Source organism: Lactuca serriola, chromosome 4 (genome assembly GCF_051521515.1).
Source record: "Lactuca serriola cultivar US96UC23 chromosome 4, Lser_US96UC23_V15, whole genome shotgun sequence".
Lineage (NCBI taxonomy): Eukaryota > Viridiplantae > Streptophyta > Magnoliopsida > Asterales > Asteraceae > Lactuca > Lactuca serriola.
The window spans coordinates 126,484,877-126,509,604 of NC_136411.1; the positions used below are offsets into that span (position 1 = coordinate 126,484,877).

Here is a 24,728-nt window from a genome sequence, read left to right on the forward strand (position 1 = left end):
GAGCGACAGAGTGACCATTCAGGGTCCATTTTTTTTATGAAAATTGTTATATTAGAAGATAGTACAAATAATTTTTTTTCAATTATTAAGTTATTATGAAAAACTTGATGAAATTTGTGTATTTTAAAGACCAATTTTTTCTCTCGTCCTGGATCCAAAATATGTTTTGAACAGTTGGATTTGATGTAAATGTTGAAGACTTGTGATGTTCTATGAACCAAATTTATAGGAATTACAACTGATTTAATATTCAATTATATATTTTAGGGTTAGCGTATTGTGGAATACAACACTAGCTTATAAAGTGACCAATTACGACACAACAAACTGTACGTTGTACCATTTTTAAAGGTGGCGTGCAAAAAATGTGGAGCCTCTAAATTTTATTAAAAGTAATATCCATTTTGTATTTATCAAGTTAGGTTGTAGTAATTAGAAATTTCTTTTACCTCAAGTATTACACATTGAATCAAAATTTTGATATTGATAGATTAAAAAGGGAAAATGGCCTATTAATCAAAAAATATATTTCAAATTTGTTCATTCAGTCTCTTAAGTTATTTTTAATTTTTATGTTGGTGGTAACCTGTCCATTTAGTCACATTTAGTCACATGAACCTCCTTTAGCCGGTTAATAACGCTACATAAGCAAATTAAGCCACATAAGCTTTGACTAGGAGCAAACAAAGTCGTTTTGATTATGATGTCTTATTCTCCAAGCTTCCAAGTGTTCATTACCTGAGTGCCTAAAAAATAACTCTTCGTGCCCTAAAAGGGTCATACCCACAGTTTGTTTCCCTAATTCTACACAATATTTCCTACCCTAACTACGTCAAAATGCCTTCTATTACCTCTCTGCGTCACAGCTGGTTTTACAAAGATCGTTGTCACATCGACGAGAATGACTCAATTGGAGTCTGACCTCAAGAAATCCAGAAAACACTCCTCCAACTGCAGGTAGTGGACTCCCTTACCAAGGAAGAAATGAATGGGAACATATGTGAGCTAAGGGAAATTTTGCATAGGGAGATGGATGCGCTAAATCTTGAAGTCGAGGATGTCAGGGCAAGGCAGTTGGATGTGTCACACATGACTAAAGACCTCAGGAACCACTTTTTCTCATTGCAACTTGCGTATGTGAAGGTAACGACTGAGGTAATGGTGATAAAGAAGATGATGAGTGCATTAAAAGGTTTATTTGGGGTGTTAGTTGTTGTGGGTGAGGTGATGGCAGCCAATAACTACTTTTGTTGATGGAGTAGTTAGTTAGTTAGTTTTCTTTGTTTGGGTTTTGGTTTTTGAGGGTAAATGATTATTTACATATTGTTTGCTTATTTTATTAAAGTTCAAGGCATGTTGGATGCCATTTATGATGAGGAGGTTGAAGTTACTCACGAAATGAATGATATGATGATGATATTACTTCATCGTCATTTGTTAGACATGATGAAGTTTTAATTCATAACAATAACCTCACATAATACATTACATGACTCTTTGAAAGAGTGTTTCGACCTTCAAAAGACCATATAGCTTCCTAAATACCGACAAGATTGGCTCAATATATGGTTCCAAGGCTTCGCTTCTATTACTAAGTATAATGTCGAAGTTTGTTGAGTTTGTTCGCTTTTTCAGTACCATGGTCAAGAATTGACCAATGTTGACTTAGAAGACTTACACCACATTTTCTAATTTGGAGTTTTGACAACATGCTTCAAAAGCAATATCGTCAGTCCAAGTTCACAACATTCTTTGAGCTCACCACACAACTGATATTGGATGAAAAAATAACATTGTTTTAATGAGAAATAATAGTTCTCAATTTGTTGGGACAAAGGTAATTCCAATGTATGATGTTAATAATGTTCATGGGCCTCAATTACAAAACAATAACCAAGACAAGGGCTAGTTGTCCTAAAACCAAGGAATTATGGTGAGCCTAAAGTGCACCAAGCCAAATGAGATTTGAAATCTAAACCAACCACCCCAAAGTAAGAGATTATCTCATTTCCTTATTACAAAATCTGTCATTTCCTTACTACACAAAATTATATGTTGTACATACATATCATATATAAAATAATGTCAAAAGGAAAAACCAATGCATTTCTAAGTGAATCTTTTTACTTCTTACACTTTCCCTAATCACATTTATTTACCAATCCACAAACTTTCACATAGACATACATCATACTAACCTTTAGGCTTTCTATTACCATCAATTATTAATATTTTACAAATTACCCAAAAATTCACACCAATCTACATCATACTAACTTTTAAACCTAACAAAAGACCTGCATGTTGGTTGGAATTATAATACCTCAACCACACAACTTAACAAAATACTTAGACTGATTACCATCACTTTCATAACTTTATCAAACACCAAACCAAACCCACAAACAAGCTTTGTACACAACAACACCCTCTTCAAACCTACAACTTTCAAACGATGTTCAACTTCTTCTGTGCCAACAAACTTTCCAATCCCAGTATTATATTGTTACTGTTGGCCTTAACAAACAATTCCTCATTCTTGTTGAGTTACAACTTCATAGTGAACAACTTTTCCATATAGTATTCGTCCTCTAGCCAGTCATCTTTCCATTAAAAGTAGTCACATTTCTTTTTTCGAATCTAATAAGAAACAAAAATGCACAAACCAACACAAAATTTAGGGTTTTTGCAACCCCCCCCCCCCACACACACACACACACCAACCAACCATCTTATGATGAAACCATGAATTTATAGTGACCAGAACAAAGATCAGAGCTCACCCCTGAGTTTGAAAAATTCTAAAATCGATGTGAAAGGTTAAAGAACACCCACAATGTCCTTTCCGACATGATGGACTCACAATCACATATTTTGACATCTTCTTCATTCCTTGCAAGTTCTAGAGTTGATTGATGTGAAGATGATGAATACATTATTCTCGATTTCTAACTACTTAAGGTTTTCGGGTGGAACAAAAAATAGGACTACAATGAAACTTATGTATCGAATGAGGGTGTTAATTAATAAGGGTTCGCTCATGTGTCACAGACGTGACCTATTATTTCCATGTCAACAGTGCCAAATATAGCGTTTGTAACTTACAAAGAGGAATATCTTAGGGTCGATTTCCTATTTAACATGTTTATTATAATTTTAATGACCTATTTAGTAAAAAAAAACAATATTAGCAATCAAATTATCCAAAATAAATAATTTATTAATAACATCTTTTTGAAAAGGCAAATAATCTAATCGACTCCTAAATTATTCATTAATTCCACCTATGTCTATTACGAAACTTGAACCCTCAACCTAAAAGAGGGAAGGTAACACTGGATACCGCTGGATTAGAAAATACTTTGATATTAATGACATTTTTTGAATATTATCTTTTAACGTTATTAACCCTTTCACTTTCGGCCGCATGTTAGTCGTATGAAAAAGGAAGGGATTAAAATGAAATTATAACGGTAGTAATAGCATTCATAATTCTTTAATAATATGGAGATAATAAAATCACAAACAAATGCCTACTTCTACGGACCCTCACACTTTGTGGATGGAGGAATATCGGTTCAGAAATTGGGAACCAGAAGAAATTCAATTGCAAATCATCTCCTTCTCTACCTTAACCTAACCTAATGTATGATGTTCATGGTTTCCATGACTTCATGTCACCAATATGTGCGTCTTCTATTTTTAGTATTTCCTTTTGTGTGTCTTTGGGATTATTGATTGTTACTTATGGTTACACAGCTTGCATCACAGATGACGAGGCTCCTTCCCTATCCCTCTCTCTTTCATAATAATTTAATTAGTTAATTTTTTAATCAAACAAAGGTCCGTGTCCATTCTCCATGGACGTGATTTGTTTGTTTCCTTTTCTTTATTAATGTCTTCTTCTCGGATGTCTCATAGATATTTTGTATCTTTTGTAGGATTCTGATTCAATTAATTGCGCCTAACGGAGGTTTCATGATTGGTTTTAATCGATTCCGCGTTCAAGGTTGACGACAGACGTATTCTGGTTGGCGTTATCGAGTAAATTTAAATTCATATCTCGCCTTTTTTAAATAGTTAGGTTATTTTTGGGCGATATTCAACTTTTGAATTTGCGGCCATCATCGGTCCCGTATTCGTTAATCCTGCATCACAGTTAGGGTTTCATTTATACAACTTGGATTGATTTTGATTGGAGTCCCATAATGGTGGCTGTTAGAAATCACGATCTGCATAGGTTTGATACGAGTTTACTTGGAATTAGTTGAAGAATTGAGGAATACTAGTAGCATTCTACATCAACAACAACAAAAGTATAGTTGTGTATGCCATTTAGTCTTTCTCTTTTCGTAGTTCTGGTATAACTGGATTACGGATTCAAGTTGTTTGGGATTTCTGATAGTGTTTTGTTGTTTTCTCACTGTTGTATAAAGTTGAATGTGGTTATGACGAGAAACAGATGAGAATTCCATCATGAGAGGGATGAGAAAATTGTTTACCCATGGATGCATCAGAGAGATCATTAACTAATCTGATAGGTAACCTCAGATCGTGGATCCCTCGGAGGTCTGAGCCTGCTAATGTGTCGAGGGATTTTTGGATGCCCGATCAGAGTTGCAGGGTATGCTACGAGTGTGATACCCAGTTTACCTTATTCAACCGAAGACACCATTGCAGACTTTGTGGTCGAGTTTTCTGTGCCAAGTGCACTCATAATTGGATCCCTACTAGACCCAGTACTCAAAACATAATCAGGGAAGAATCAGAAAAGATCAGGGCTTGTAATTATTGCTTCAAGCAATGGCAGCAAGGTGGGTTAGCTGGTTCCGTTGATCATGGAATCCAGGATTCTAGTCTTGATCTTAGCACCTCACCATCAGCTGTCAGTCTCATTAGCACCAAATCTAGTGGCACGGTCGAAAGTAGCAGCATTGATTTTACATCTGTGCCACAATCAGTCTGCTCTTATAACCATTACTCTACTGGAGTTACTTCACACCAATCCGTTATAATGGAATCAAATCTAGATGAGCAAAATGAACTAGCAGCAAGGAGCAATGAACTATTTCTTGATGCGGGAACTCGGTCTCCTAGTGGTGATGACTTTGATGAAGAATTTGCTTATCAGCTAGCTACTAGTGGAGGACATGTTTTGCAGATGGATAATGGCTATTATGATGAACTACAAATGGATGATATGGATAACGACTATGAATCTCATAAAGTGAACCCTGATGCAGAACCTCATGATGTAACCAGTGTTAGCAGTTGTTCCTTACAAACTGCTTTTGATCACACTGTCTCTGAGGCAGTCCAGCTTGAGAAAAAAGAGGATACACATACGCATACACATACACGTAATGTTAGTGGCGATTGTGAAGCTTCTTCATCTTCTTTATATGTTGCACAAGACGTCCCCGAACCTGTAGATTTTGAGAACAATGGAGTCCTATGGCTACCTCCTGAACCCGAAGATGAAGAAGATGAGAGGGAATCTCTTTTATTTGATGATGATGATGATGATGGAGATGCTACTGCTGGAGAGTGGGGGAGTTCAAGCAATTTAGGAAGCGGGGAGTGTCGTAATAGGGAGAAGTCAAATGAAGAGCACAAGAAAGCCATGAAGAATGTAGTTGATGGACACTTCAGGGCTTTAGTATCTCAGTTGTTGCAGGTTGAAAACCTTCTTGCAAGGGAGGAAGACGAGAAAGATAGTTGGTTAGAGATTATAACATCGTTGTCTTGGGAAGCTGCATCTTTGTTAAAACCAGACACAAGTAAAGGTGGAGGGATGGACCCTGGAGGTTATGTGAAGATTAAATGTTTGGCTTCAGGGCGTCGCACTGACAGGTAATAACTTTTGTGGTATATAAAGTTTTCATTTTTTGTTCTTACTTTAATATTCAATTTTCTTTTTCCAGCATCGTGATTAAAGGGGTTGTTTGTAAGAAAAATGTGGCTCATAGACGGATGGCATCAAGAATTGAGAGGCCTCGTTTCTTGATTCTTGGAGGGGCTCTTGAATATCAACGTGTTTCTAACCACCTGTCAAGTTTCGATACTTTGTTACAACAGGTAACAGTAAATCCATGCTTATTGTACATGGAATGAAACATTTTATGAATTGGTATTTTCTTTAGGAAATGGATCATTTAAAGATGGCTGTGGCAAAGATAGATGCTCACCAGCCTGATGTACTATTGGTGGAGAAATCAGTATCGCGATACGCACAAGATTATCTTCTTGCAAAAAACATATCTCTTGTTTTAAACATCAAAAGACCACTTCTTGAACGAATAGCCCGATGTACAGGTGCTCAAATAGTTCCATCAATCGATCATCTTTCATCTCAGAAGCTGGGATGTGCAGATATGTTTCATGTTGAAAGATTCCTGGAAGAACATGGAAGTGCTGGTCAGGGTGGAAAGAAGCTAGTCAAGACACTCATGTACTTTGAAGGTTGTCCAAAACCGTTTGGATGTACTGTAAGTCATTCCCATTCACATTCCCATTAAAACTTAAAAAGATTAAAAAAAAGATTAGCTTTTTAAATATTATGTTGCTTATGTTGCAATTCTCAGATATTACTGAGAGGGGCGAATGGCGATGAGTTAAAGAAAGTGAAGCATGTTGTTCAATATGGAGTTTTTGCTGCTTACCATTTGGCTTTAGAGACTTCTTTTCTTGCCGATGAAGGCGCCTCACTGCCCGAACTGCCCTTGAATACTACCCTAACCGTAGCACTTCCTGACAAAGCATCATGTATCGACAGGTCAATTTCCACAATCCCTGGTTTCACCACCCCTATGAGTGAGAAACCTCAGGTGAATGTAAATGTAAATATAAATCACTCCTACCCTGAGCCACAACAAGTGAACAGTGTCTCCATGTCAGAAATGTTCTCTACCATCATCAACCAAAAATCAGAAGCAAAACAGTTCCCCTTGGAAGGGGTGGTGGACCCTACTGCTTCTAGGGCACTCGGGCAAATAAATACACATCTTGCTGGAGACTGTTTTGAGCCTCCACAGGCACAAGGTGAGGGTAGTTTATCCCATGCTGCTTCAGATGCATCATCTCTGCAATTGGATGTAAAGAATGGAAAAGAGGATTCCACTACTTCAAAGGAAGAGTTCCCTCCTTCACCTTCTGATCACCAAAGCATTTTGGTTTCCTTGTCATCCAGATGTGTCTGGAAGGGGACAGTTTGTGAGAGGTCCCACTTATTTCGCATCAAATACTACGGGAACTTTGATAAACCACTAGGGCGCTTTCTCAGAGATGACTTGTTTGACCAAGGTTACAGCTGTCGTTCATGCGAGATGCCTGCAGAAGCACATGTACAATGTTATACACATAGACAAGGAACCCTAACCATATCTGTGAAGAAGTTGCCCGAATTTTTACTGCCCGGAGAAAAGGATGGTAAGATTTGGATGTGGCACAGGTGTTTGAGATGCCCTCGGACTAGCGGTTTCCCACCCGCAACTCGTAGAATAGTGATGTCAGATGCTGCTTGGGGTTTATCGTTCGGGAAATTCTTGGAGCTTAGTTTCTCAAACCATGCTGCTGCTAGTAGGGTTGCAAGCTGTGGTCATTCTCTACATCGTGATTGTCTACGCTTTTATGGGTACTTTAAAAAAATAAATTTTCACTATATTCTATATTGTAATTTGTTAGTTTCATCCTTACTTATATTATATGCAGATTTGGGAAAATGGTTGCTTGCTTTCGTTATGCTTCAATTGATGTCCATTATGTTTTCCTTCCTCCTCATAAACTTGATTTCAAATACGAGAATCAGGAGTGGATTCAACATGAAGTGGATGAGGTTTGATTGTTGTTGTTATACTACACGAGTGATTGAGCTCTGATTCCATGAGGGTAAATATGTCTTTCTAAGTGGAATTTACAAACAGGTTGTGTACCGGTCGGAGCTACTATTTTCAGAAATTCTCAACTCCCTGAGTCGAATGGCAGAAAAGAAAAACGGGCATGGGACAGGGTCGGTTAATGGTGTGACAAGAATCCCAAAATTAAGACGACAAATTGCAGATTTGGAAGTTATGTTACGAAAGGAAAAAACAGAGTTTGAGGTGAGTTGATGAGCTATTTTTCTATTCTTTTTGACAAAATTTTATTTATTTTATAATCAAATCTACGGACTATGATATTGTCACAGGAGTCGCTGAAAAAGATTTTACATCACGAGGTGAAAAAGGGACAGCCGATAATTGATATTCTTGAAATCAACAGACTGCGTAGACAGCTTCTGTTTCAATCTTACATGTGGGACCACCGCCTGGTATATGCATCAAATGTTGACACCAATAGCCCCCGATCCAACCTCAATGATTTTGAATCCGAACACGTCGATATTAATAACAACAATAAAGTTGTGGATTCATGTGATGTTTCGGATTTTGGGGACATTCAAAACCATGAAAATGTTGAAGTGGATATAAATCAAAGTATGAATCAAAGTCCAACAGAAGAAAACGAGCCAAGTCTATTTTCTGAACCATCAATATCTTCAAATCCAGGTGTGCGTAGAGCAATTTCAGAAGGACAATTTCCTGTTATGGCAAGTTTATCAGACACTCTAGAAGCTGCCTGGACAGGTAACCTTCAAAAGGATACAACTTCTGTGTTATCCGAATCAGACTTAACAGAATCTTCACTACTCGAGAAAGGTGTAGAAGAACAAAGTTGTGGGACAAAAACGTCACTTGTATCTCCTGTTTTCTCAAACAAAGGCTCTGAAATTATGGAAGATTCCACGAGTTGGTTGGGTATGCCGTTTTTGAACTTCTATCGCTCTTTAAACAAAAACTTCACAACCACTTCCGAAAAACTCGACACCCTCAACGGTTATAATCCCGTTTACATCTCGTCTTTTCGCGAATCAGAACTCCAAGGTGGGGCCCGCTTGCTTTTAGCCGTGGGCGTAAATGACACTGTTGTCCCTGTGTATGATGACGAACCCACAAGCATCATATCATACGCATTGATTTCCCCTGATTATATCGCGCAGGTGTCTGATGACGATTCCATCTATTCACAATCTGCTGACTCATCTGCATTCCAATCCTTTAGCAATTTCGATGGAATGGCATTGGAATCTTTCAGGAGTTTAGGAGATGATGGGATTCTCTCCATATCCATGTCTGGGTCTCGTGCTTCCCTAATGTCTTCGGATCCTTTATCACATACAAAGTCTTTGCATACCAGAGTTGAGTTCACAGATGACAGTCCTCTTGGGAAAGTGAAATATGCAGTGACTACTTATTATGCGAAAAGGTTTGAAGCTCTGAGGCGGATTTGTTGCCCTTCTGAGATGGATTATATACGGTCTTTAAGCAGGTGTAAAAAGTGGGGTGCACAGGGTGGTAAAAGCAATGTGTTTTTTGCAAAAACATTAGATGATCGATTCATTATCAAACAAGTTACAAAGACAGAACTCGAATCCTTCATAAAATTCGCTCCTGCTTACTTCAAGTATTTATCCGAATCAATTGGCACCGGAAGTCCTACATGCCTTGCAAAGATTTTAGGCATTTATCAGGTAATTATAGCAACCTACTTTATATGTCTCTTTGTATATACTGTGTTTTGTAATGTTGATTTATTATGTGAAGGTGGTGACTAAGCATATGAAAGGAGGGAGAGAAACGAAAATGGACGTGTTGATTATGGAGAATCTTTTATATGGAAGGAATTTAACACGACTTTATGATTTAAAAGGATCATCAAGATCACGTTATAATCCGGATTGTAATGGAAGCAATAAAGTTTTACTTGATCAAAATTTAATTGAAGCAATGCCAACTTCTCCTATATTTGTTGGAAACAAAGCAAAAAGATTGCTTGAAAGAGCTGTCTGGAACGATACAGCTTTTCTTGCTGTAAGTTTTCCCTTGTATATTTTTTACAAACTTTTTGTTAATTGTTCAAATTCTTTATATGGGTTTTTGAATCTATGATTATCACTACAGTCTGTTGATGTTATGGATTATTCTTTGTTGGTTGGGGTTGATGAAGAAAAACATGAACTTGTTCTTGGGATTATCGACTTCATGAGACAGTATACATGGGATAAACATCTAGAAACGTGGGTGAAAGCTTCCGGAATCTTGGGTGGGCCCAAGAACGCCTCCCCAACCGTAATTTCACCGAAACAATACAAGAAAAGATTTAGGAAAGCAATGACAACTTACTTTCTGATGGTCCCTGATCAATGGTCTCCTCCTACTGTTATACGCTCAATATCCCAAACTGATCTGTCTCTACCTCTATCCGAAGAAAACAACACCCAAACCCAAGCTGGAGATTAATTTTCACCTTTTACCCCTTTTAAATTATACTTTTTGAAATTCATTATTTGGGGGTGTTACATATTGTTTTATTATTTAACATTCCAAATATAGTTTTTTTTCGTTTTGTAAATTACTGTCATATTATTGTTTGTATTCACGTATTAATGATGATCATTATAATAATATCTTTAATTTCTTTTTCTCTTTCCGTTTTGGGTGAGTCATTATCAAAATCATATATAAAAATAGAAACAAACAGTCACACGACCTACGAATGCGACGGTTAATATGTATATAATTTAGCCCCACATAAGTCTTCTTTATTGGTATGGTTTTATGCTTTACAAAGAAAAAGAAAGTGCCAAAAAGATAACACACAAGAACTTGAGTAAAGTGAGGCCTTTTATTTCACATACACGTAAACACAGACACATATATGATATAAGTTAGAACTTACTCAACATGACATAGAAATAAATGGTACAAAATATGTAACGTCTGAAATCGAATATGATGAGAAACGAATACAATATAATAACCAGATGTTCTTTTTGTGACTTAAGCAGTCTCAAAAGACGTTTTTACCCCTTTCGTATCCAAGATCTACCTTTGATGGGGAAAGCATTGCATGTACAGGGTGTGTGAATCCAGCTGAGGAAGTCATCTTGACATAATCCAGAAACCATGGATTGGAGGATTCCATTCCGGTAGGAAAATCTATGTTATCAAAATGAGATTGGAAAGTTAGGTACGCATATTCGGAATCATGGTCTTCAGAAGACAAATCTATGTAATCTTTGCCATTATAGGAATCAGAGTCCTCCGAATCTAGTTCAATTATGCCACTAAGAGTTGGTGAGATAATGATCTCCTTGTTATGTGACTTTACCTTCTTTGAAATGGCATTACTAGTCCCCGATAAGATTGATACCATAGTATCCAAGGAAAACAAAAAGTACGATTACTTTTATATATATGCTTAACAAGAAGAATGATTGAAAAGGATGATGAAGAAACAGAAATAGAAAACCGGCATTGATCTGATTCTTACCTCGTTTTGTTTATGCATCTTGTTCTTGCCTTTTAGCGTCCGATTAACAGGCGAAGAAGATGCATCTCCTTTGGATTCCGTGCCCTAAGAAATCTCTGGAAATACACGCGTAAAACAGTTTGAGAGCTAGAGCGAGAGATGAGAGAGATTTTCCGTTCCGGTAAGGAGGTCCGATCAAGTCATCGGCGACTGTGAGCAATGATTTGTGGCACATAGAAATAGAAAAGCTTATTGCTTCTCATTCGAAATCGAAATCGCCACGACGACGTGTATTTTGACAGAAATCGATCGACGCTTGCTTTGATTTGACAGAAATAGCAAATTGATATTGAAGGGTTAATGTCAGTTATACCCTACCAACTATTTGCTTTGGTTTTATTTAGTCCTTCATAATTTTTTATTGTATTATAGGTCACTAAACTTGTGAGTGACCTTTTAATTAGGCCAATATTCCATCTTTTTGCCGTATCTATAGGTAAACATGCCGACAAGAAACAGTTCAACCTATGTGGCAAGAATAAGCCACATCACTGTACCCTGGGCTATATTGGTTTTTCAAGAGTTTTAAACTATAAAGAAATAGATTTTATATTAACCATTTTTTACCCCAACTCTTCCTCTATTTCACATTTACTCATCTTCTTCGCCTCTAATTGAGTTTTCACAAATTCGATATTATTTTTATTCAGATATTTGTTTTCTTAAATAACACTTTGCAGTTATGTCTCTTTATCACAAAATTAGCCCTCAATTCCTCAATATATACGTTTGATTTCTTAAATTCACCATTGATCTCCATTGTTTGACGAGCGAGACTCCATATCTTTTTTGTTGTTTCGAGTTGTTGTAAAGTTTTCGTTTGCTAAGGCATGTGCTCAAGATTATGAACTTCTGCAATCATCAATTTGGTTCTTTACTTCCTAGCGGAAGCTTTTAAGCCATCTTCTCAAAAGTTTTCAAAATATGAAAAATCTTTAGGGTTCGATGAACAGAAACTAGTATCCTGTCAAGCTGTGTAACAACCGATTATTTCGGGTCAATAAAAGTCAAACAAGTTAAACCAAAGTCAATCAAGTCAAACGAGTCAAATATAAGTCACATAATTAAATAGTTTAAATTAAGTAAGGAAAATGAATATCTCTTTTAAGGTTTTTGATTTTTGGAATCATAAATCACTTGGACCGAAATCTCATCCTTAGGTCGAGAACCATGTTGGACCGAGAACCACTAAGAACCAAGAACACTTCTTAGCCGAGGACCCACCTAGACCGAGAACTCTCATGACCAAAATCCCCTATAGACCGAAGACCCTAGGTTCTCGGTTGGACCTTTGACCGAAATCAAGGTTCTTGGTTGGAAGATAAGCCGAGAACACCTACCTTATCTTTTGGCACACATTCTAAATAGATAAATTACACATCCCAATGGTTGTGTCATATCAAATTTTATCCCACATATATATATATATATATATATATATATATATATATATATATATATATATATATATATATATATATATATATATATATATATATATATAATGTATAACCGAAAACTCTCCCTAATTCCCTCATTTACGTCCCAAATTCACCCCAAATCCTCTCAAAGTGCATAAAACAATCTTCATATATTTGCCAAGAACACCTTCATATCTTCAAAAGCTTCCCAAGAACATCTTCATTATTTTCCCAGAAACAATTATCCTTCAAGTTAATTCTTAGAATATATTGTAATTTCCTTTTATAATCTAGTATTATTATAACACTTACATATTAGTTTATCTAATTTACACGTTATTATGTGTTTAAAACAAATTAGGATACGACTAGTTTCGCGTGTTCTAACCTATAGAACATTCCTATCATTTCGTAAGCCAGCCAAGAACACATCCGAGCTGAGTTCATATCCCTACAGTTTTCACGATTTTTATATGTTTTTCGGAGGGGGGGGGGGGGATACAAGTAAAACACGAGAAAAATTGTGATAAAATACAAACCGTTACATTTATATTTTTACAAAATATAAATATACATATGGATTCATGTTTGATTACAATAAAACTTTTAACTCTTTTGTAACATGTCGAGCAAAAATGGTATGATTATATAAACTGTGACATCCTCAGAAAAGACCGATTTGTTTATGCTTGATTTTAAAAATCAGAGTATCTTTTAAAGAAATACGTTGTGGAATTTGTTCCCAAAAAACATGATAAATATATTATCAAATCATTTCCGAGGGAATTTATTTTATTCATTTTAAAACTTTGGGATATCATCGTCAATATAAAAACATAAGCATAAACAGAACTTACATTCATTTAGGTGTTGTTTGTTTTTCTATAAAAACCTCTTCAAACCACTTATTGCTGCGCGGCGCAGCATACGCGCAACACTTTGTTTTTTGGAAGACTTCAGACTACAAAACATTTGCGCGTGTGCTGCGTGGCGCAGCACTTGACTTGCCTCTTCTAACCTCTTCAGCTTTCATTTTTTCTAAGTGTTTTTTTAAGAATTTTTGTATAACTTTTTTTTTAATTTTTTTTTAAAACTTTGATTTTCTTAAATTTTTATTTACGGATGTGACACAATTTATTTTTATAATTTCCACGATTTTTTTTAACATAATTTTTTTAATTTTTTTTACCGTTTTATTAATAATATTTTCAATTTCAGATGCATCTTTTTTAACGTGTGTAATTTTTTACGAACTTTGTAGACAATGTTTGCAATACTTTCTTAATTTTTTTATTATTTTCTTTTTTAATGTTTTTTAAAATTAGTTCTTTTCTAGAATAAAACTATTAGCTTCTTTTATATTTTTTTAAGTTTTTTTTAAAAAAAAAGTTTTATATTTTTGTTTTTTACATGTTCTTTTTATTATTATTTCAATGTTTTAAAACTAGAATTATTAAATTTCGGTGTTGAGAACTATTTTCAGTTTATAAAATTAGTTTATTTAAATTTCAGTTTATTGCAGCAGTCTGCAGATGTTAAAAAACAAACATGCTTCTTATTATAGGCTGCAGCCGTTTGTTCCACCTCTTCTGCTACAGAGGATTGCAGAGGTGGTCCGCAGACTTCATGAATTTTCGCTTCGAAAAAACAAACAGCACCTTACATTAGTGATTTTACATCTCCTTTAATCTCTCAGTGTAACGTAGCGTCGTATCGACACCTTGTATTAAAAATAACTTGAGTGGGTCAGGTTGGGAAACCTGGTGAGTACATAGGGTTTTCAACCCACAATAATAAAGTTATTGTGTTTTAACGTCAAACAATTAACCCAATTACCCATCCTCATTGTCTTGATTATTTCTTAAGGGTTTACCCTAAGAATCATCTATCACTCATTCCTAAGGAATATGCACGAAGTACATCGTCGCCAGGGTTTATACAATAGGCACTAAATCCATAGCTGCCAGGGTTTATACAATATGCACTAAGTCCATAGCTATCAAGGTTTATACAACAGACACTAAGTCCATAGCTGCCAGGGTTTATACAACATGTGCTAAGTCCATAGCTCTCATTTATCAACAATATTATTCACGGGAATCCACCTGCAATACATGTCAATGAGTTTTTAGAGTACATCTGATGAACATATAGTTCACAACACCTACAGGTTGCGAGCCTGCTAGTGTTCCACGGACCGTCTAGAATAGTCCATGGTTGTCATCCATACTCTGCTGAATGACGGGGGACAACGTTTGGGTAAGGGCTTCTCTCATATTTCACCCCTCACACTCATCTCATGATCTATATCACCGATCATCTCATTTATCCAACTCATCTTTCATCACATACCAACTATTTCATCTATCCATGTTTTACCCAACATTTTTGTAGATATATAAAATACATATACAGTTTAAATCATTTAAAACCTGTATAAATCATTCATTCAACATCCATCTCAAATAAACAAACAATATATATTCATATAGCATGTATTTTATATAAAATACTTCATATCTACTTGTAAGATGAAAGTGACTATACACTCACCTGATAAGACGGTGATTGGACAGCACTTCGTCCCTTAAAACAATCTTTTTCGATGAAACCGGGATGTTTTCTAAAAAATCGGGATTTGCGCAGGCAGAGTTTCGACTCGAAAAAATTATTTTCTAGGGGACTCCGGGGCTTCGGGACTCGCTTCGGGTGTTAGGGATGTTCCCTAGGCTTCAGGGTGGTTTAGAGTAGCTAGAGAGGGTATTGAGAGTGAAAGAGTATGAGAATTAACAACCATTTCCAGAGGGCTTCGCTTGCTATTTATAGGAGGTTGATGCCTCACATTACGCTGGGCGTAATCTTCATGTACGCAGGGTGTACTGCCTTGCGAGGTTCTACGTTGGGCGTAACTTCGATACATTGGGCGTACAAGACGTGGCATTAGTTTGTTATCCGGGCCTCGGACGTGTCGATGGGGTGAGATACGTGCCTACGTCCTAAGAAAGAGGTCGACGTAGCCAACTTCTGACATAGTCCGAGTACGCGGTGCATAAACTCGTACGATGGGCGTACGGCTTCGGATAAGCTTCAAATTTTATATTTAAAACTTCAAAAATTCATATCTTTTGCATACGGGCTCATCTTTTGACGTTCTTTATATCCACGCGTAGGTGAGATTATAATCTACAACTTTCGTTTAGACTCTGTCAGCTAATTTTGACTTTATTTTTAAATTTATATTTTTAGCAGGCCGGGACAGGAAAAGTCATAATTGATAATTGATCTTAAGGACTAAAAGTATCAAAGTGGGCAAAGAAATATGGCAAAAGGAACATAAAAATTTTACTATTCCTAAGACCATTGGTTTTCGGTTACTAAACTTAAATTTCTTCGGTGGAGGGCATTGGTACTTAGACTTTTGTAGACTTGTCTTGGTACTAAAATTCATTATAGTACCTATATGAATTTCTGTTATACACTGAAAAAAGAATCATAGTATTCCATGTCTAATTTATCATCCAGTAAATCTAAATTTGATTTCCGAAAGAAAAGAAAATCATATTTTGCTAGAGACAAAAATATAGTTTATACATGATGACAAAAACAATACTCTGATCCGAATTGAAACATCCCAAAAATACGACCCGAAAATTTCGTTTTTAATATAACAAAGATCATAAAACTAAGTATCACATAATAAAACCATACGTTGCGTATCTCAAAACCATACTAAAATACTGTGAGAAAAACTGTGTCACAACTGTATCAAAACATATCTAAGAAACTGAATCAACTCCTAGGACAAAAACTGAAGCTGTGGTGTGTGCGATGCCATCATCCCGAGCTCTTCCCTTTACTTGCGGAAGTACCTGAAACCAAAACTGAAACCGTAAGCACGAAGCTTAGTGAGCTCCCCCAAACTACCACATACCACACAATAACAATTAAAGCACATACTGGGCCTTGCCCACTGCATCGGACCGAAGTCCGGAACTGACTGCATCGGACCGAAGTCCGGAACTGACTGGGACCTTGTCCCCTGCATCGGACCGGAGTCCGGAACTAGCTGCATCGGACCGAAATCCGAAACTGTCTGAACATAGCATAACATAAACACGTATCTGCCAACATAACACATATACTGCATCGGACTGATGTCCGGAACACATAACACAAAACATGCTTGAATCACAAAGACATCAAGCACTCTAACTACTGCATCGGACTGAAGTCCGGAACTACTGCTAACTAAACGGGGCGGCATTATGGCCGTAGACCCGTTCCTACTGGAAGGAAACTCACCTCGTGAACTGGCTGCTGAGTGTATGGCTCTGGAAGCTATCTGCTGCTGCTCCGGTATCTCCCCGGTTACAATTCCATAAACACACTCAATCAAATACTAATCACTGTATTGGGGTAAAATGACTCTTTTACCCCTGGTCAAAGTCAACTCTCCCGGTCAAAGTCAACCTACAGTTGACCTGACTCGCCGAGTTGGGCCGCCAACTTGCCGAGTCCCTATTCTCACTTCTCAACCCTACTCGCTGCTACTCGTCGAGTATGGCATCCACTCGACGAGTTTCCTTTCGATTCTAGAACTCAGGCTATCTGTATCCGACTCGTCGGGTCGTATGAACAACTCAACGATTTGTTCTTGAGCTAAGAAGATTGCCTTGGACTCGCCGAGTTGTATGAACAACTCGTCGAGTCCCTCCATTACTGAGTCTGACCTCCAACTCACTGAGTCCACTCTACTACTCACTGGTCCCCACTCGGCATCACTCAAAAGGGGAAAAATCAAGGACTCGCGACTCGACTCGCCGAGTCGTTCATCCGACTCGCCGAGTCGCATGCATGCAGCTACTCTAAACTCGATTATGCTTGAATCCAGCGCATAAAACTTATAGATTTGGGCTCCCTAAGCTCGATTAACACGTAAAGGTTCTATCTTTACGTGCCCATATGCACCCATTAAGAGGCTCAAAAAGCATAATAAAGGCTAGATCTAGGGTTCTCAAGCAAAGAAACTTCGAAAAGGCACTAGATCAGGGCTCTAACACTCCTAAATGAACAGATCTAGGGATATCTCGACCCAACAAGGCATCCATACAACTATAAAGCTTGGAAATTACATTAAACTAGCCTTAGAGGTGTTCTAATGGAGGTTTTAAGCACAAAACAGGATAATTCCGAGACATACCTCAATGAACTCTGACTTTGGCCTTGGATCTTTGCTATACACTTCCTCTTTTTGGTCCTTTCTTCTTTTTCTTCTTCAATCCTTCAAGAATCCACACAAAAACACTTAGATCATACAAGGGGTGGTTTAGGGTTTCTCACAAGCTCTCTGAGGGTGAAGGAGGCGAGTTTGGGGCACATAACATTGCTTAAATAGTGAGCAAACCCAGGGATTTAGGGTTACTTCCTGGCAGGCGGATTCGCCGAGTCCCGAATATGGACTTGTCGAGTCGCCAACTACACGTGCTCGAAATCCTGTCTCTACTCGACGAGTCGGGCTATAGACTCGCCGAGTCCCTCTTGAAAACTCCTAAATAAATAACATGGAAACAACATACCGGAGACGGGTCGTTACACGAATTCTCTACCAAACGAATATTTTCAAACCATACAACTAATAAGAACACAACACAATGAAGTTTCCACACAAATAAATACAAAATCAACTACATAGAAAGAAATTTATATCTTATATGTTTATTATTTCTTTTCTCCTACCTATAAGCATAATATATTAGCTCCTCTCTGACTGAACTAATTGTTTTGTACAAAACGGATATCCACCCCTAGAAAAATAGTAATTTTTTTTTAACTTTAGTCTTGGCATAGGGAATTGTAGTAACGGGAGAGAGAGAGAGAGAGAGAGAGAGAGAGAGAGAGAGAGAGAGAATCTTTAAAAAGCTAGGATTTCCTTACAAGGTCTCCTAAAAACTCCAATCATGGGTTGCGATTTATGGTTTAAATAAATTTTCGAGTTTGATTTACAGTGATTGATTTGTGTTTTTGATTTCAAGTTTGAGTAAATTTATGTGTTTGATTTTTATGTTTGATTTTTGGTTTTGACTTCAGAGTTTGAATTATGGGCGGAGATAGTAGAGGGGTTGTCGGATGCTTTGTCCCCCTCAATCTCCTTTACAACTTCAAAGTATAATATATACATCCACAAGCCTATGACTAATTTCAAGCCCCGCTTTAGTTTTCTGTTATGCCAAGCCTCTCCCAATCCTATTTAATTATATAATATTTTATATAGAAGAAGTAACTAGCATTGAGGCTATGAGGGTAGGACTATGATTAAAATTGAGGCCTATTTATTTAATTATAGATTTACCTTATTTGGTTAAATTTATTTCAACTCATTCAAATTAACCGGTATTTAATTCGTGTCATTAATAACTCTTTTAACTATCAATTAACCGGTATTTAATTTGCCTTGTTAATAACTCTTTTAACCACCTATTATCCAGTATAGTAAATAATTTTTTTTATTATCATTAGTCGATGTGGTTAAATTAACAAATATAGTATGTAACACTAGCGTCTAAATCGTGCATAGTGTAAGCCCCCTTATTTTCAAAAGTTGGTTCCACCCTGGGTTTGAATGATTTTGATTACTGAGAGAGAGAGAGAGAGAGAGAGAGAGAGAGAGAGAGAGAGAGAGAGAGAGAGAGAGAGAGAGAGAGAGAGAGAGAGAGAGAGAGAGAGAGAGAGAGAGAGAGAGAGAGAGAGAGAGAGAGAGAGAGAGAGAGAGAGAGAGAGAGAGAGAGAGAGAGAGAGAGAGAGAGAGACTCTTTAAAAAGCTATGATTTCCTTACAAGGTCTCCTAAAAGCTCCAATCATGGGTGGGTGTGATTTATGGTTTAAATAAATTTTCGGGTTTGATTTACAGTGATTGATTTGTGTTTTTGATTTCAAGTTTGAGTAAATTTATGTGTTTGATTTTTATGTTTGACTTTTGGTTTTGACTTCAGAGTTTGAATCATGGGCAGAGATAGTAGAGGGGTTGTCGGATGCTTTGTCCCCCTTAATCTCCTTTACAACTTCAAAGTATAATATATACATTGACAAGCCTATGACTAATTTCAAGCCCCGCTTTAGTTTTCTGTTATGCCAAGTCTCTCCCAATCCTATTTAATTATATAATATTTTATATAGAAGTAATTAGCATTGAGGCTATGAGGGTATGACTATGATTAAAATTGAGGCCTATTTATGTAATTATAGATTTACCTTATTTGGTTAAATTTATTTCAACCCATTCAAATTAATTACCGATTTTAATCCAATTTATTTTAATTCGTGTCATTAATAACACTTTTAAGTTTTAACTATCAATTAACCGGTATTTAGTAAATAAATTTTTTTATTATCATTAGTCGATGTCGTTAAATCGTGCATAGTGTAAGCCCCCTTATTTTCAAAAGTTGGTTCCACCCCGGGTATGAATGATTTAGAGAGAGAGAGAGAGATTTGTTACATTTTTAGGCGTGAGTTGGGGTCTTTTTCTTTCATAAAACTACGGTCTTTTGCTTTCATTATATACATCACCAATACAACTACCTAATTTTCACTTACTACCGATGTGGAACAAATTTTCCTTAGAAATTCCTCGTTTCTTTAATAAACCCTTAAAGCCAACACTATCGTTTCTTGATTATACCCAAAACAACTAATTGCAATAATACAACAAAATCAAGATTCATTTCATATCACAAATGACAAAACTATTTCTTGATTGTTGTACCCAAAACAATCAAAAGTTCCAAGTCAAGAGCTTTACAATTGTTTCAACTATAGAAAAGGGTACAACATTAGACTCATGTATAACCTAAAACATATCTAAAAATCAACAAGTACCCTGTTAGTTTTCACTTATTCCCCAAAATACCCTTCTTCCATCCTAAACCACAATTTCTTTACTTCAATTCAGGCCATGTTTTCGCTGCTCTGTGAAATCTTTTAGAACCATCAGCAACAGGCTGTCACCTGTACATTCTCTGATTCCTTGTATCATATCACGTCTAGAGATTTTATGTTCCTGTAAAATCATACCAATCACCATTAAAACGAATCCATAATTTTATGAAAAAGGTATAATTTGAATTTGTTAGCACTTACAATGTAACTGCGACGATACTGTGTGATCTCCTTCATGGATTTAGGAGGCAGAATCTTGGAAAGTGCTGCAATGAGTTCTGGAATTGGGATCCATGGGGAAACGGGTTTCTGAATTCGAACTCCATCTGATTGAGATCCTGAATCATATATAAAATTGTGTATATAAATCAATCGAGGTTCATCGAATCATGAAATTGACTATTGAATCATGAGACTGTTGAGGTGACTTACTGTTCACGTTTGAAGGTTTCGATGGTGTCTTGAAGCTGACGACGAATTCTGGCAATATGTGAGTGTTCATCTGATTACTCCATACGATGAACTTTTTAGGGGAAACCAAATCGTCGACTCCCGACTGAAAATTCTCTGAACTCGGGTGGCATTGCGTAGAAGAAGGATTCACAAGCTCCAATTTACCCAATATCACTCGGCACAGCAGAAGGTGTTTTACCCCATCTTCATCGACAATTGCAGACTCCACACTGTTGATATATATAATAGATTAATAAAATGAAAGAGTTAGAGGAAGAAGAACATGAATTAAAATCAACCGACCTTTCAAGTGGGGAATGATCAGGAGATAGAACAACGCCATGACTAAAAGAGCCGTTCTTTTGAATATTCTCATGGCCAAATCCGTGCAGAATGATGTTGTGAATTTCATCTTTTGAAGCACCAAACCAAGCATACTTGATATTAGCCACACCTTCATTTTTAATCTCCACAGCTTTTGAGAAAATCTGGAAGCTCCTCAGTCTAGCTTGGGTAATCGCACTGGTATTGAACAGATTCCTATGGATGTTTTGAATTTGAGCCTTAACCCCATGAACATCCAATCTCGATATGAACTTTTTCTCGATAATCCCGTACATTTTTTCACTTTCATCCAATCGAACCAATCCTTCTGGTTGAATCCTGGTATGTTCGACGATTCTACTTCCGGAGATAACACTTTCACAATCAGAAATAGATGAGGAATCATCCTCATCTTCCGAGCTCCCCCCAGAAACGGAGTCTTCTGTAATCGGACGACGGATTTCATCGTCACCACCAAAACTCGAGGAGGTTCCTTCATCATCGCCTACCAATCTCGGATCCATGGCAGCCGGCAACAATTGCAACATTGTTTAAAAACTAAGCAATCAAATTATAATTTCCTACCTTCAACTCAATGCATGTAACCAAAGAACAAATTACAACCGATACAATCGGACTATCCTAAATTCCTAATAATCAAACAGTATTTAATCAAGGAGAATCTCTTTCGCTTGGATAAAACGCTGGGTATATACCACGATAGAAAATCAAAAGAAGAATCTACGATTCGAAAACGTTAAACAAACTCAGTGAATCAAAACAAGAAGATATGTGTATGTGTATGTGTATGTATAATGTATGTGTGTATGCATTCACGCATGTCGGTATGTATAAAGCCGAGGAAGAAGACAAATTTAAATCCCCGAAGGTGATAATTTTGGTAAACGCTTAGTAGAAGAGTAAACAATAGGCACGCCAATGGATTATGTTGAGGAAGAAACGACCGACTCAGAAATATCCATAAACAGAGAGAAGCCGAGGCAGTGCGGCGGAAACTGGTGGCGGTGTCACCGGTTTTAAGGGGGAGAGGGTCGGTTAAGAAATCCTCTCTCCCACGGAATTGCCCACCATTTCATTTTGTTCTGTACTCTTGGGGTTTCTTGGGCAAGTGGACACGTGAATTAAGTCGGTTTTTATTCTAATAATTAATAATTCATGTTTTCCACTTTCCTTATCTTATATTTCTACTTAATTAAACGATAACACTTAAACGTGTTTAATCTTAAAACTTGTTGGCTTCTAAAATACCGAGATATGTTTCGCATAATACTAATAATATTTTAGAAGATTTGGACCCTGAAACTCTTATATGAAATTTCACTTTTTAACTACCAAATTTGCATCCTTGGGGCATCTATACATATTTATAGGATTAATAACAAGGTTATTTTTAACATAGATTGAGTTTTTTTTTTATAATTAATACTAGTAAAGGATATATTTAGAAGAGTTTTAGAATAACTCAATAAACCGGTTGAAATCTTAATATAAATAATTTTTTTTTAATTATTTATAAGCTACATTTTACTTTATCAAACATAACAATTTATAAAATTTAAAAAAGCAAAATAGATGACGTTCAACCACAACCTATGTCTAAAATTTTCAATTAAGGAAAACCTTGGGTCGACACTTGTATCATGGGCACCATTGTCTCCCTTAATTATTTGTTAAAGAATCACACAAAATATTTATGGCACGCGTATAAATTTAAGAGTTTATGGTTTTTGATTTAATTGGTAAACAATAGTACCTAACATGTTAAATGCATTTTCATAAATGCAAAAAAGTCAATCAAGAAAGAAATGCATATGCTTGTTAACAACAATTATCACTGAATACTTGTGGTTTTCATTTGTCGATCAAATGCCATGCCTTTTTGCTTCATTTTGTTTCTATCAAGTGTCATTATATGGCATGAATTTTATCATATAGTCACACGCATTTAATTTGCTTGAAGCGGTTGGTTACTGTATTGATGTAAAACATTTTTCGTTTTCTTAATGATATGTTTGTTATAAGATTTGTAACACATGATTTGTGAACAGAAAATTATGTTTTGTCAATATAATATGTAAAATCATATTAGCATGTATATCGATTTTCAAAATAACATATGAAACTCACATCCATATTAAATCCGGTTTGCTGTTCTTGACACTTACTTTTTTTTTTTTTTACCTTAGAAGCTATAACAACAAACTTTTGGTATAATCAACTCAATAATTTAAAATAGAAAATGTTTCTTACTATACTAAGTCAATCGATCAATATAACATTTCATTAAACATAATAGAATCTTGCCCCATAATAGATTTATGAGTCATTTACTTTTCAAAATCTCCCCATGCCTTAGATAACTGAGAAAACACAAATGCATCAAACGACATAGATTAAAAGCTCAAAACTGAAAACTAGAAAGTAAAAGTTGAAAACTTTCAGTGAAGGTTTTGAGAGCTTTTAATGATATTTTAGAGTTTGTTTTAAGAAAAAACCTGTATCAAAGAAAAAATTATAAGGAGTAGCTTTTAGTTTTTTTTATATAATCTTATATTTTAAAAAGTTTACGGTTAAATTTCTGAATATTTCCACACAAATAAAAAATAAAACTTCCAACTATCAATCATGTCCAAAAGTTTTTTGTTGTAAAATAAAAGCTTTAAACTAATACTCTCAAACGATATTTTTCATTTAAAAAAGTAAAAGCTAAAAACTTTCGAAAATTAGTTGCCAAACACCAATGTTTCCTCTAAACTTGTGGCTTACGTTTATAACAGTTAACAAATGTTGTTTGTGTTTGTTTCGTGATGACTTTACTAACACATATCCCTTGGACTTTAACACTATAAATACATTTTTCATACTCGCCTTTATCCATGTATATAATGGCTTAGGTCGACACATTTTTTCCTTTATAGACTTGTTATACGGCTTTTTGAAAAATCAAGAGTCACCTCGATTTAATGACTATTAATCTATTAAGCTAAATCTACATATCTTTTTTATTATTATTCGGGAAAATTTCCATATACACAAAAACATACCTTTATTTAACTTTGTACTACAAAATACTTTTTAAGATAATACTTTATTTATGTAAATTATTATAATCAAATATAAGATGTAGTTACATAAACTAAAAATTGAATTATAACAACCAGATTT

The 24,728-nt window shown here is 35.9% G+C and overlaps 2 protein-coding genes and 1 long non-coding RNA gene across 4 annotated transcripts; 1 reads left to right on the forward strand and 2 right to left on the reverse strand.

The window, feature by feature from the left end:
* The first annotated feature begins 3,532 nt into the window (after positions 1-3,532).
* Positions 3,533-10,484, forward strand: LOC145102509 (1-phosphatidylinositol-3-phosphate 5-kinase FAB1B-like). Of its 2 annotated transcripts, XM_079039912.1 has the most exons (11): positions 3,533-3,687; positions 3,760-3,843; positions 3,942-5,853; positions 5,925-6,078; positions 6,144-6,488; positions 6,585-7,633; positions 7,711-7,834; positions 7,923-8,099; positions 8,186-9,568; positions 9,642-9,908; positions 9,999-10,484. In XM_079039912.1, the coding sequence occupies exons 3-11, from the start codon at positions 4,505-4,507 to the stop codon at positions 10,335-10,337; spliced, it is 5,187 nt and encodes a 1,728-aa protein (XP_078896038.1). In that variant the 5' UTR covers positions 3,533-3,687; positions 3,760-3,843; positions 3,942-4,504; the 3' UTR covers positions 10,338-10,484. The 2 variants fall into 2 exon arrangements, with proteins under 2 accessions (XP_078896038.1, XP_078896037.1); XM_079039911.1 differs by lacking the exon at positions 3,760-3,843.
* Positions 10,485-10,703: 219 nt separating this feature from the next.
* Positions 10,704-11,853, reverse strand: LOC145100345 (uncharacterized). Its single transcript, XR_013704982.1, has 2 exons — positions 11,371-11,853; positions 10,704-11,036 (listed from the first exon to the last, which is right to left on the reverse strand). It is a non-coding gene; the product is annotated as an uncharacterized LOC145100345 (long non-coding RNA).
* Positions 11,854-20,521: 8,668 nt separating this feature from the next.
* On the reverse strand, positions 20,522-22,660 carry LOC145102510 (putative inactive poly [ADP-ribose] polymerase SRO5). The gene is made up of 4 exons (XM_079039913.1): positions 21,522-22,660; positions 21,198-21,448; positions 20,967-21,103; positions 20,522-20,886 (listed from the first exon to the last, which is right to left on the reverse strand). Exons 1-4 carry the CDS (start codon positions 22,088-22,090, stop codon positions 20,770-20,772), a joined length of 1,074 nt encoding a protein of 357 aa, XP_078896039.1. The 5' UTR covers positions 22,091-22,660; the 3' UTR covers positions 20,522-20,769.
* Between the last annotated feature and the right edge of the window lie 2,068 nt (positions 22,661-24,728).

Coding starts and splice junctions, on each gene's coding strand:
- LOC145102509 (XM_079039912.1), top strand. CDS start 4,505: ATGGATGCATCAGAGAGATCATTAACTAATCTGATAGGTAACCTCAGA. Junction 7,835..7,922: donor TTCAACATGAAGTGGATGAG/GTTTGATTGTTG, acceptor ATTTACAAACAG/GTTGTGTACCGGTCGGAGCT. Junction 8,100..8,185: donor AGGAAAAAACAGAGTTTGAG/GTGAGTTGATGA, acceptor ATATTGTCACAG/GAGTCGCTGAAAAAGATTTT.
- LOC145102510 (XM_079039913.1), bottom strand. CDS start 22,090: ATGTTGCAATTGTTGCCGGCTGCCATGGATCCGAGATTGGTAGGCGAT. Junction 21,449..21,521: donor GATCATTCCCCACTTGAAAG/GTCGGTTGATTT, acceptor ATATATCAACAG/TGTGGAGTCTGCAATTGTCG. Junction 21,104..21,197: donor GAAACCTTCAAACGTGAACA/GTAAGTCACCTC, acceptor TATATGATTCAG/GATCTCAATCAGATGGAGTT.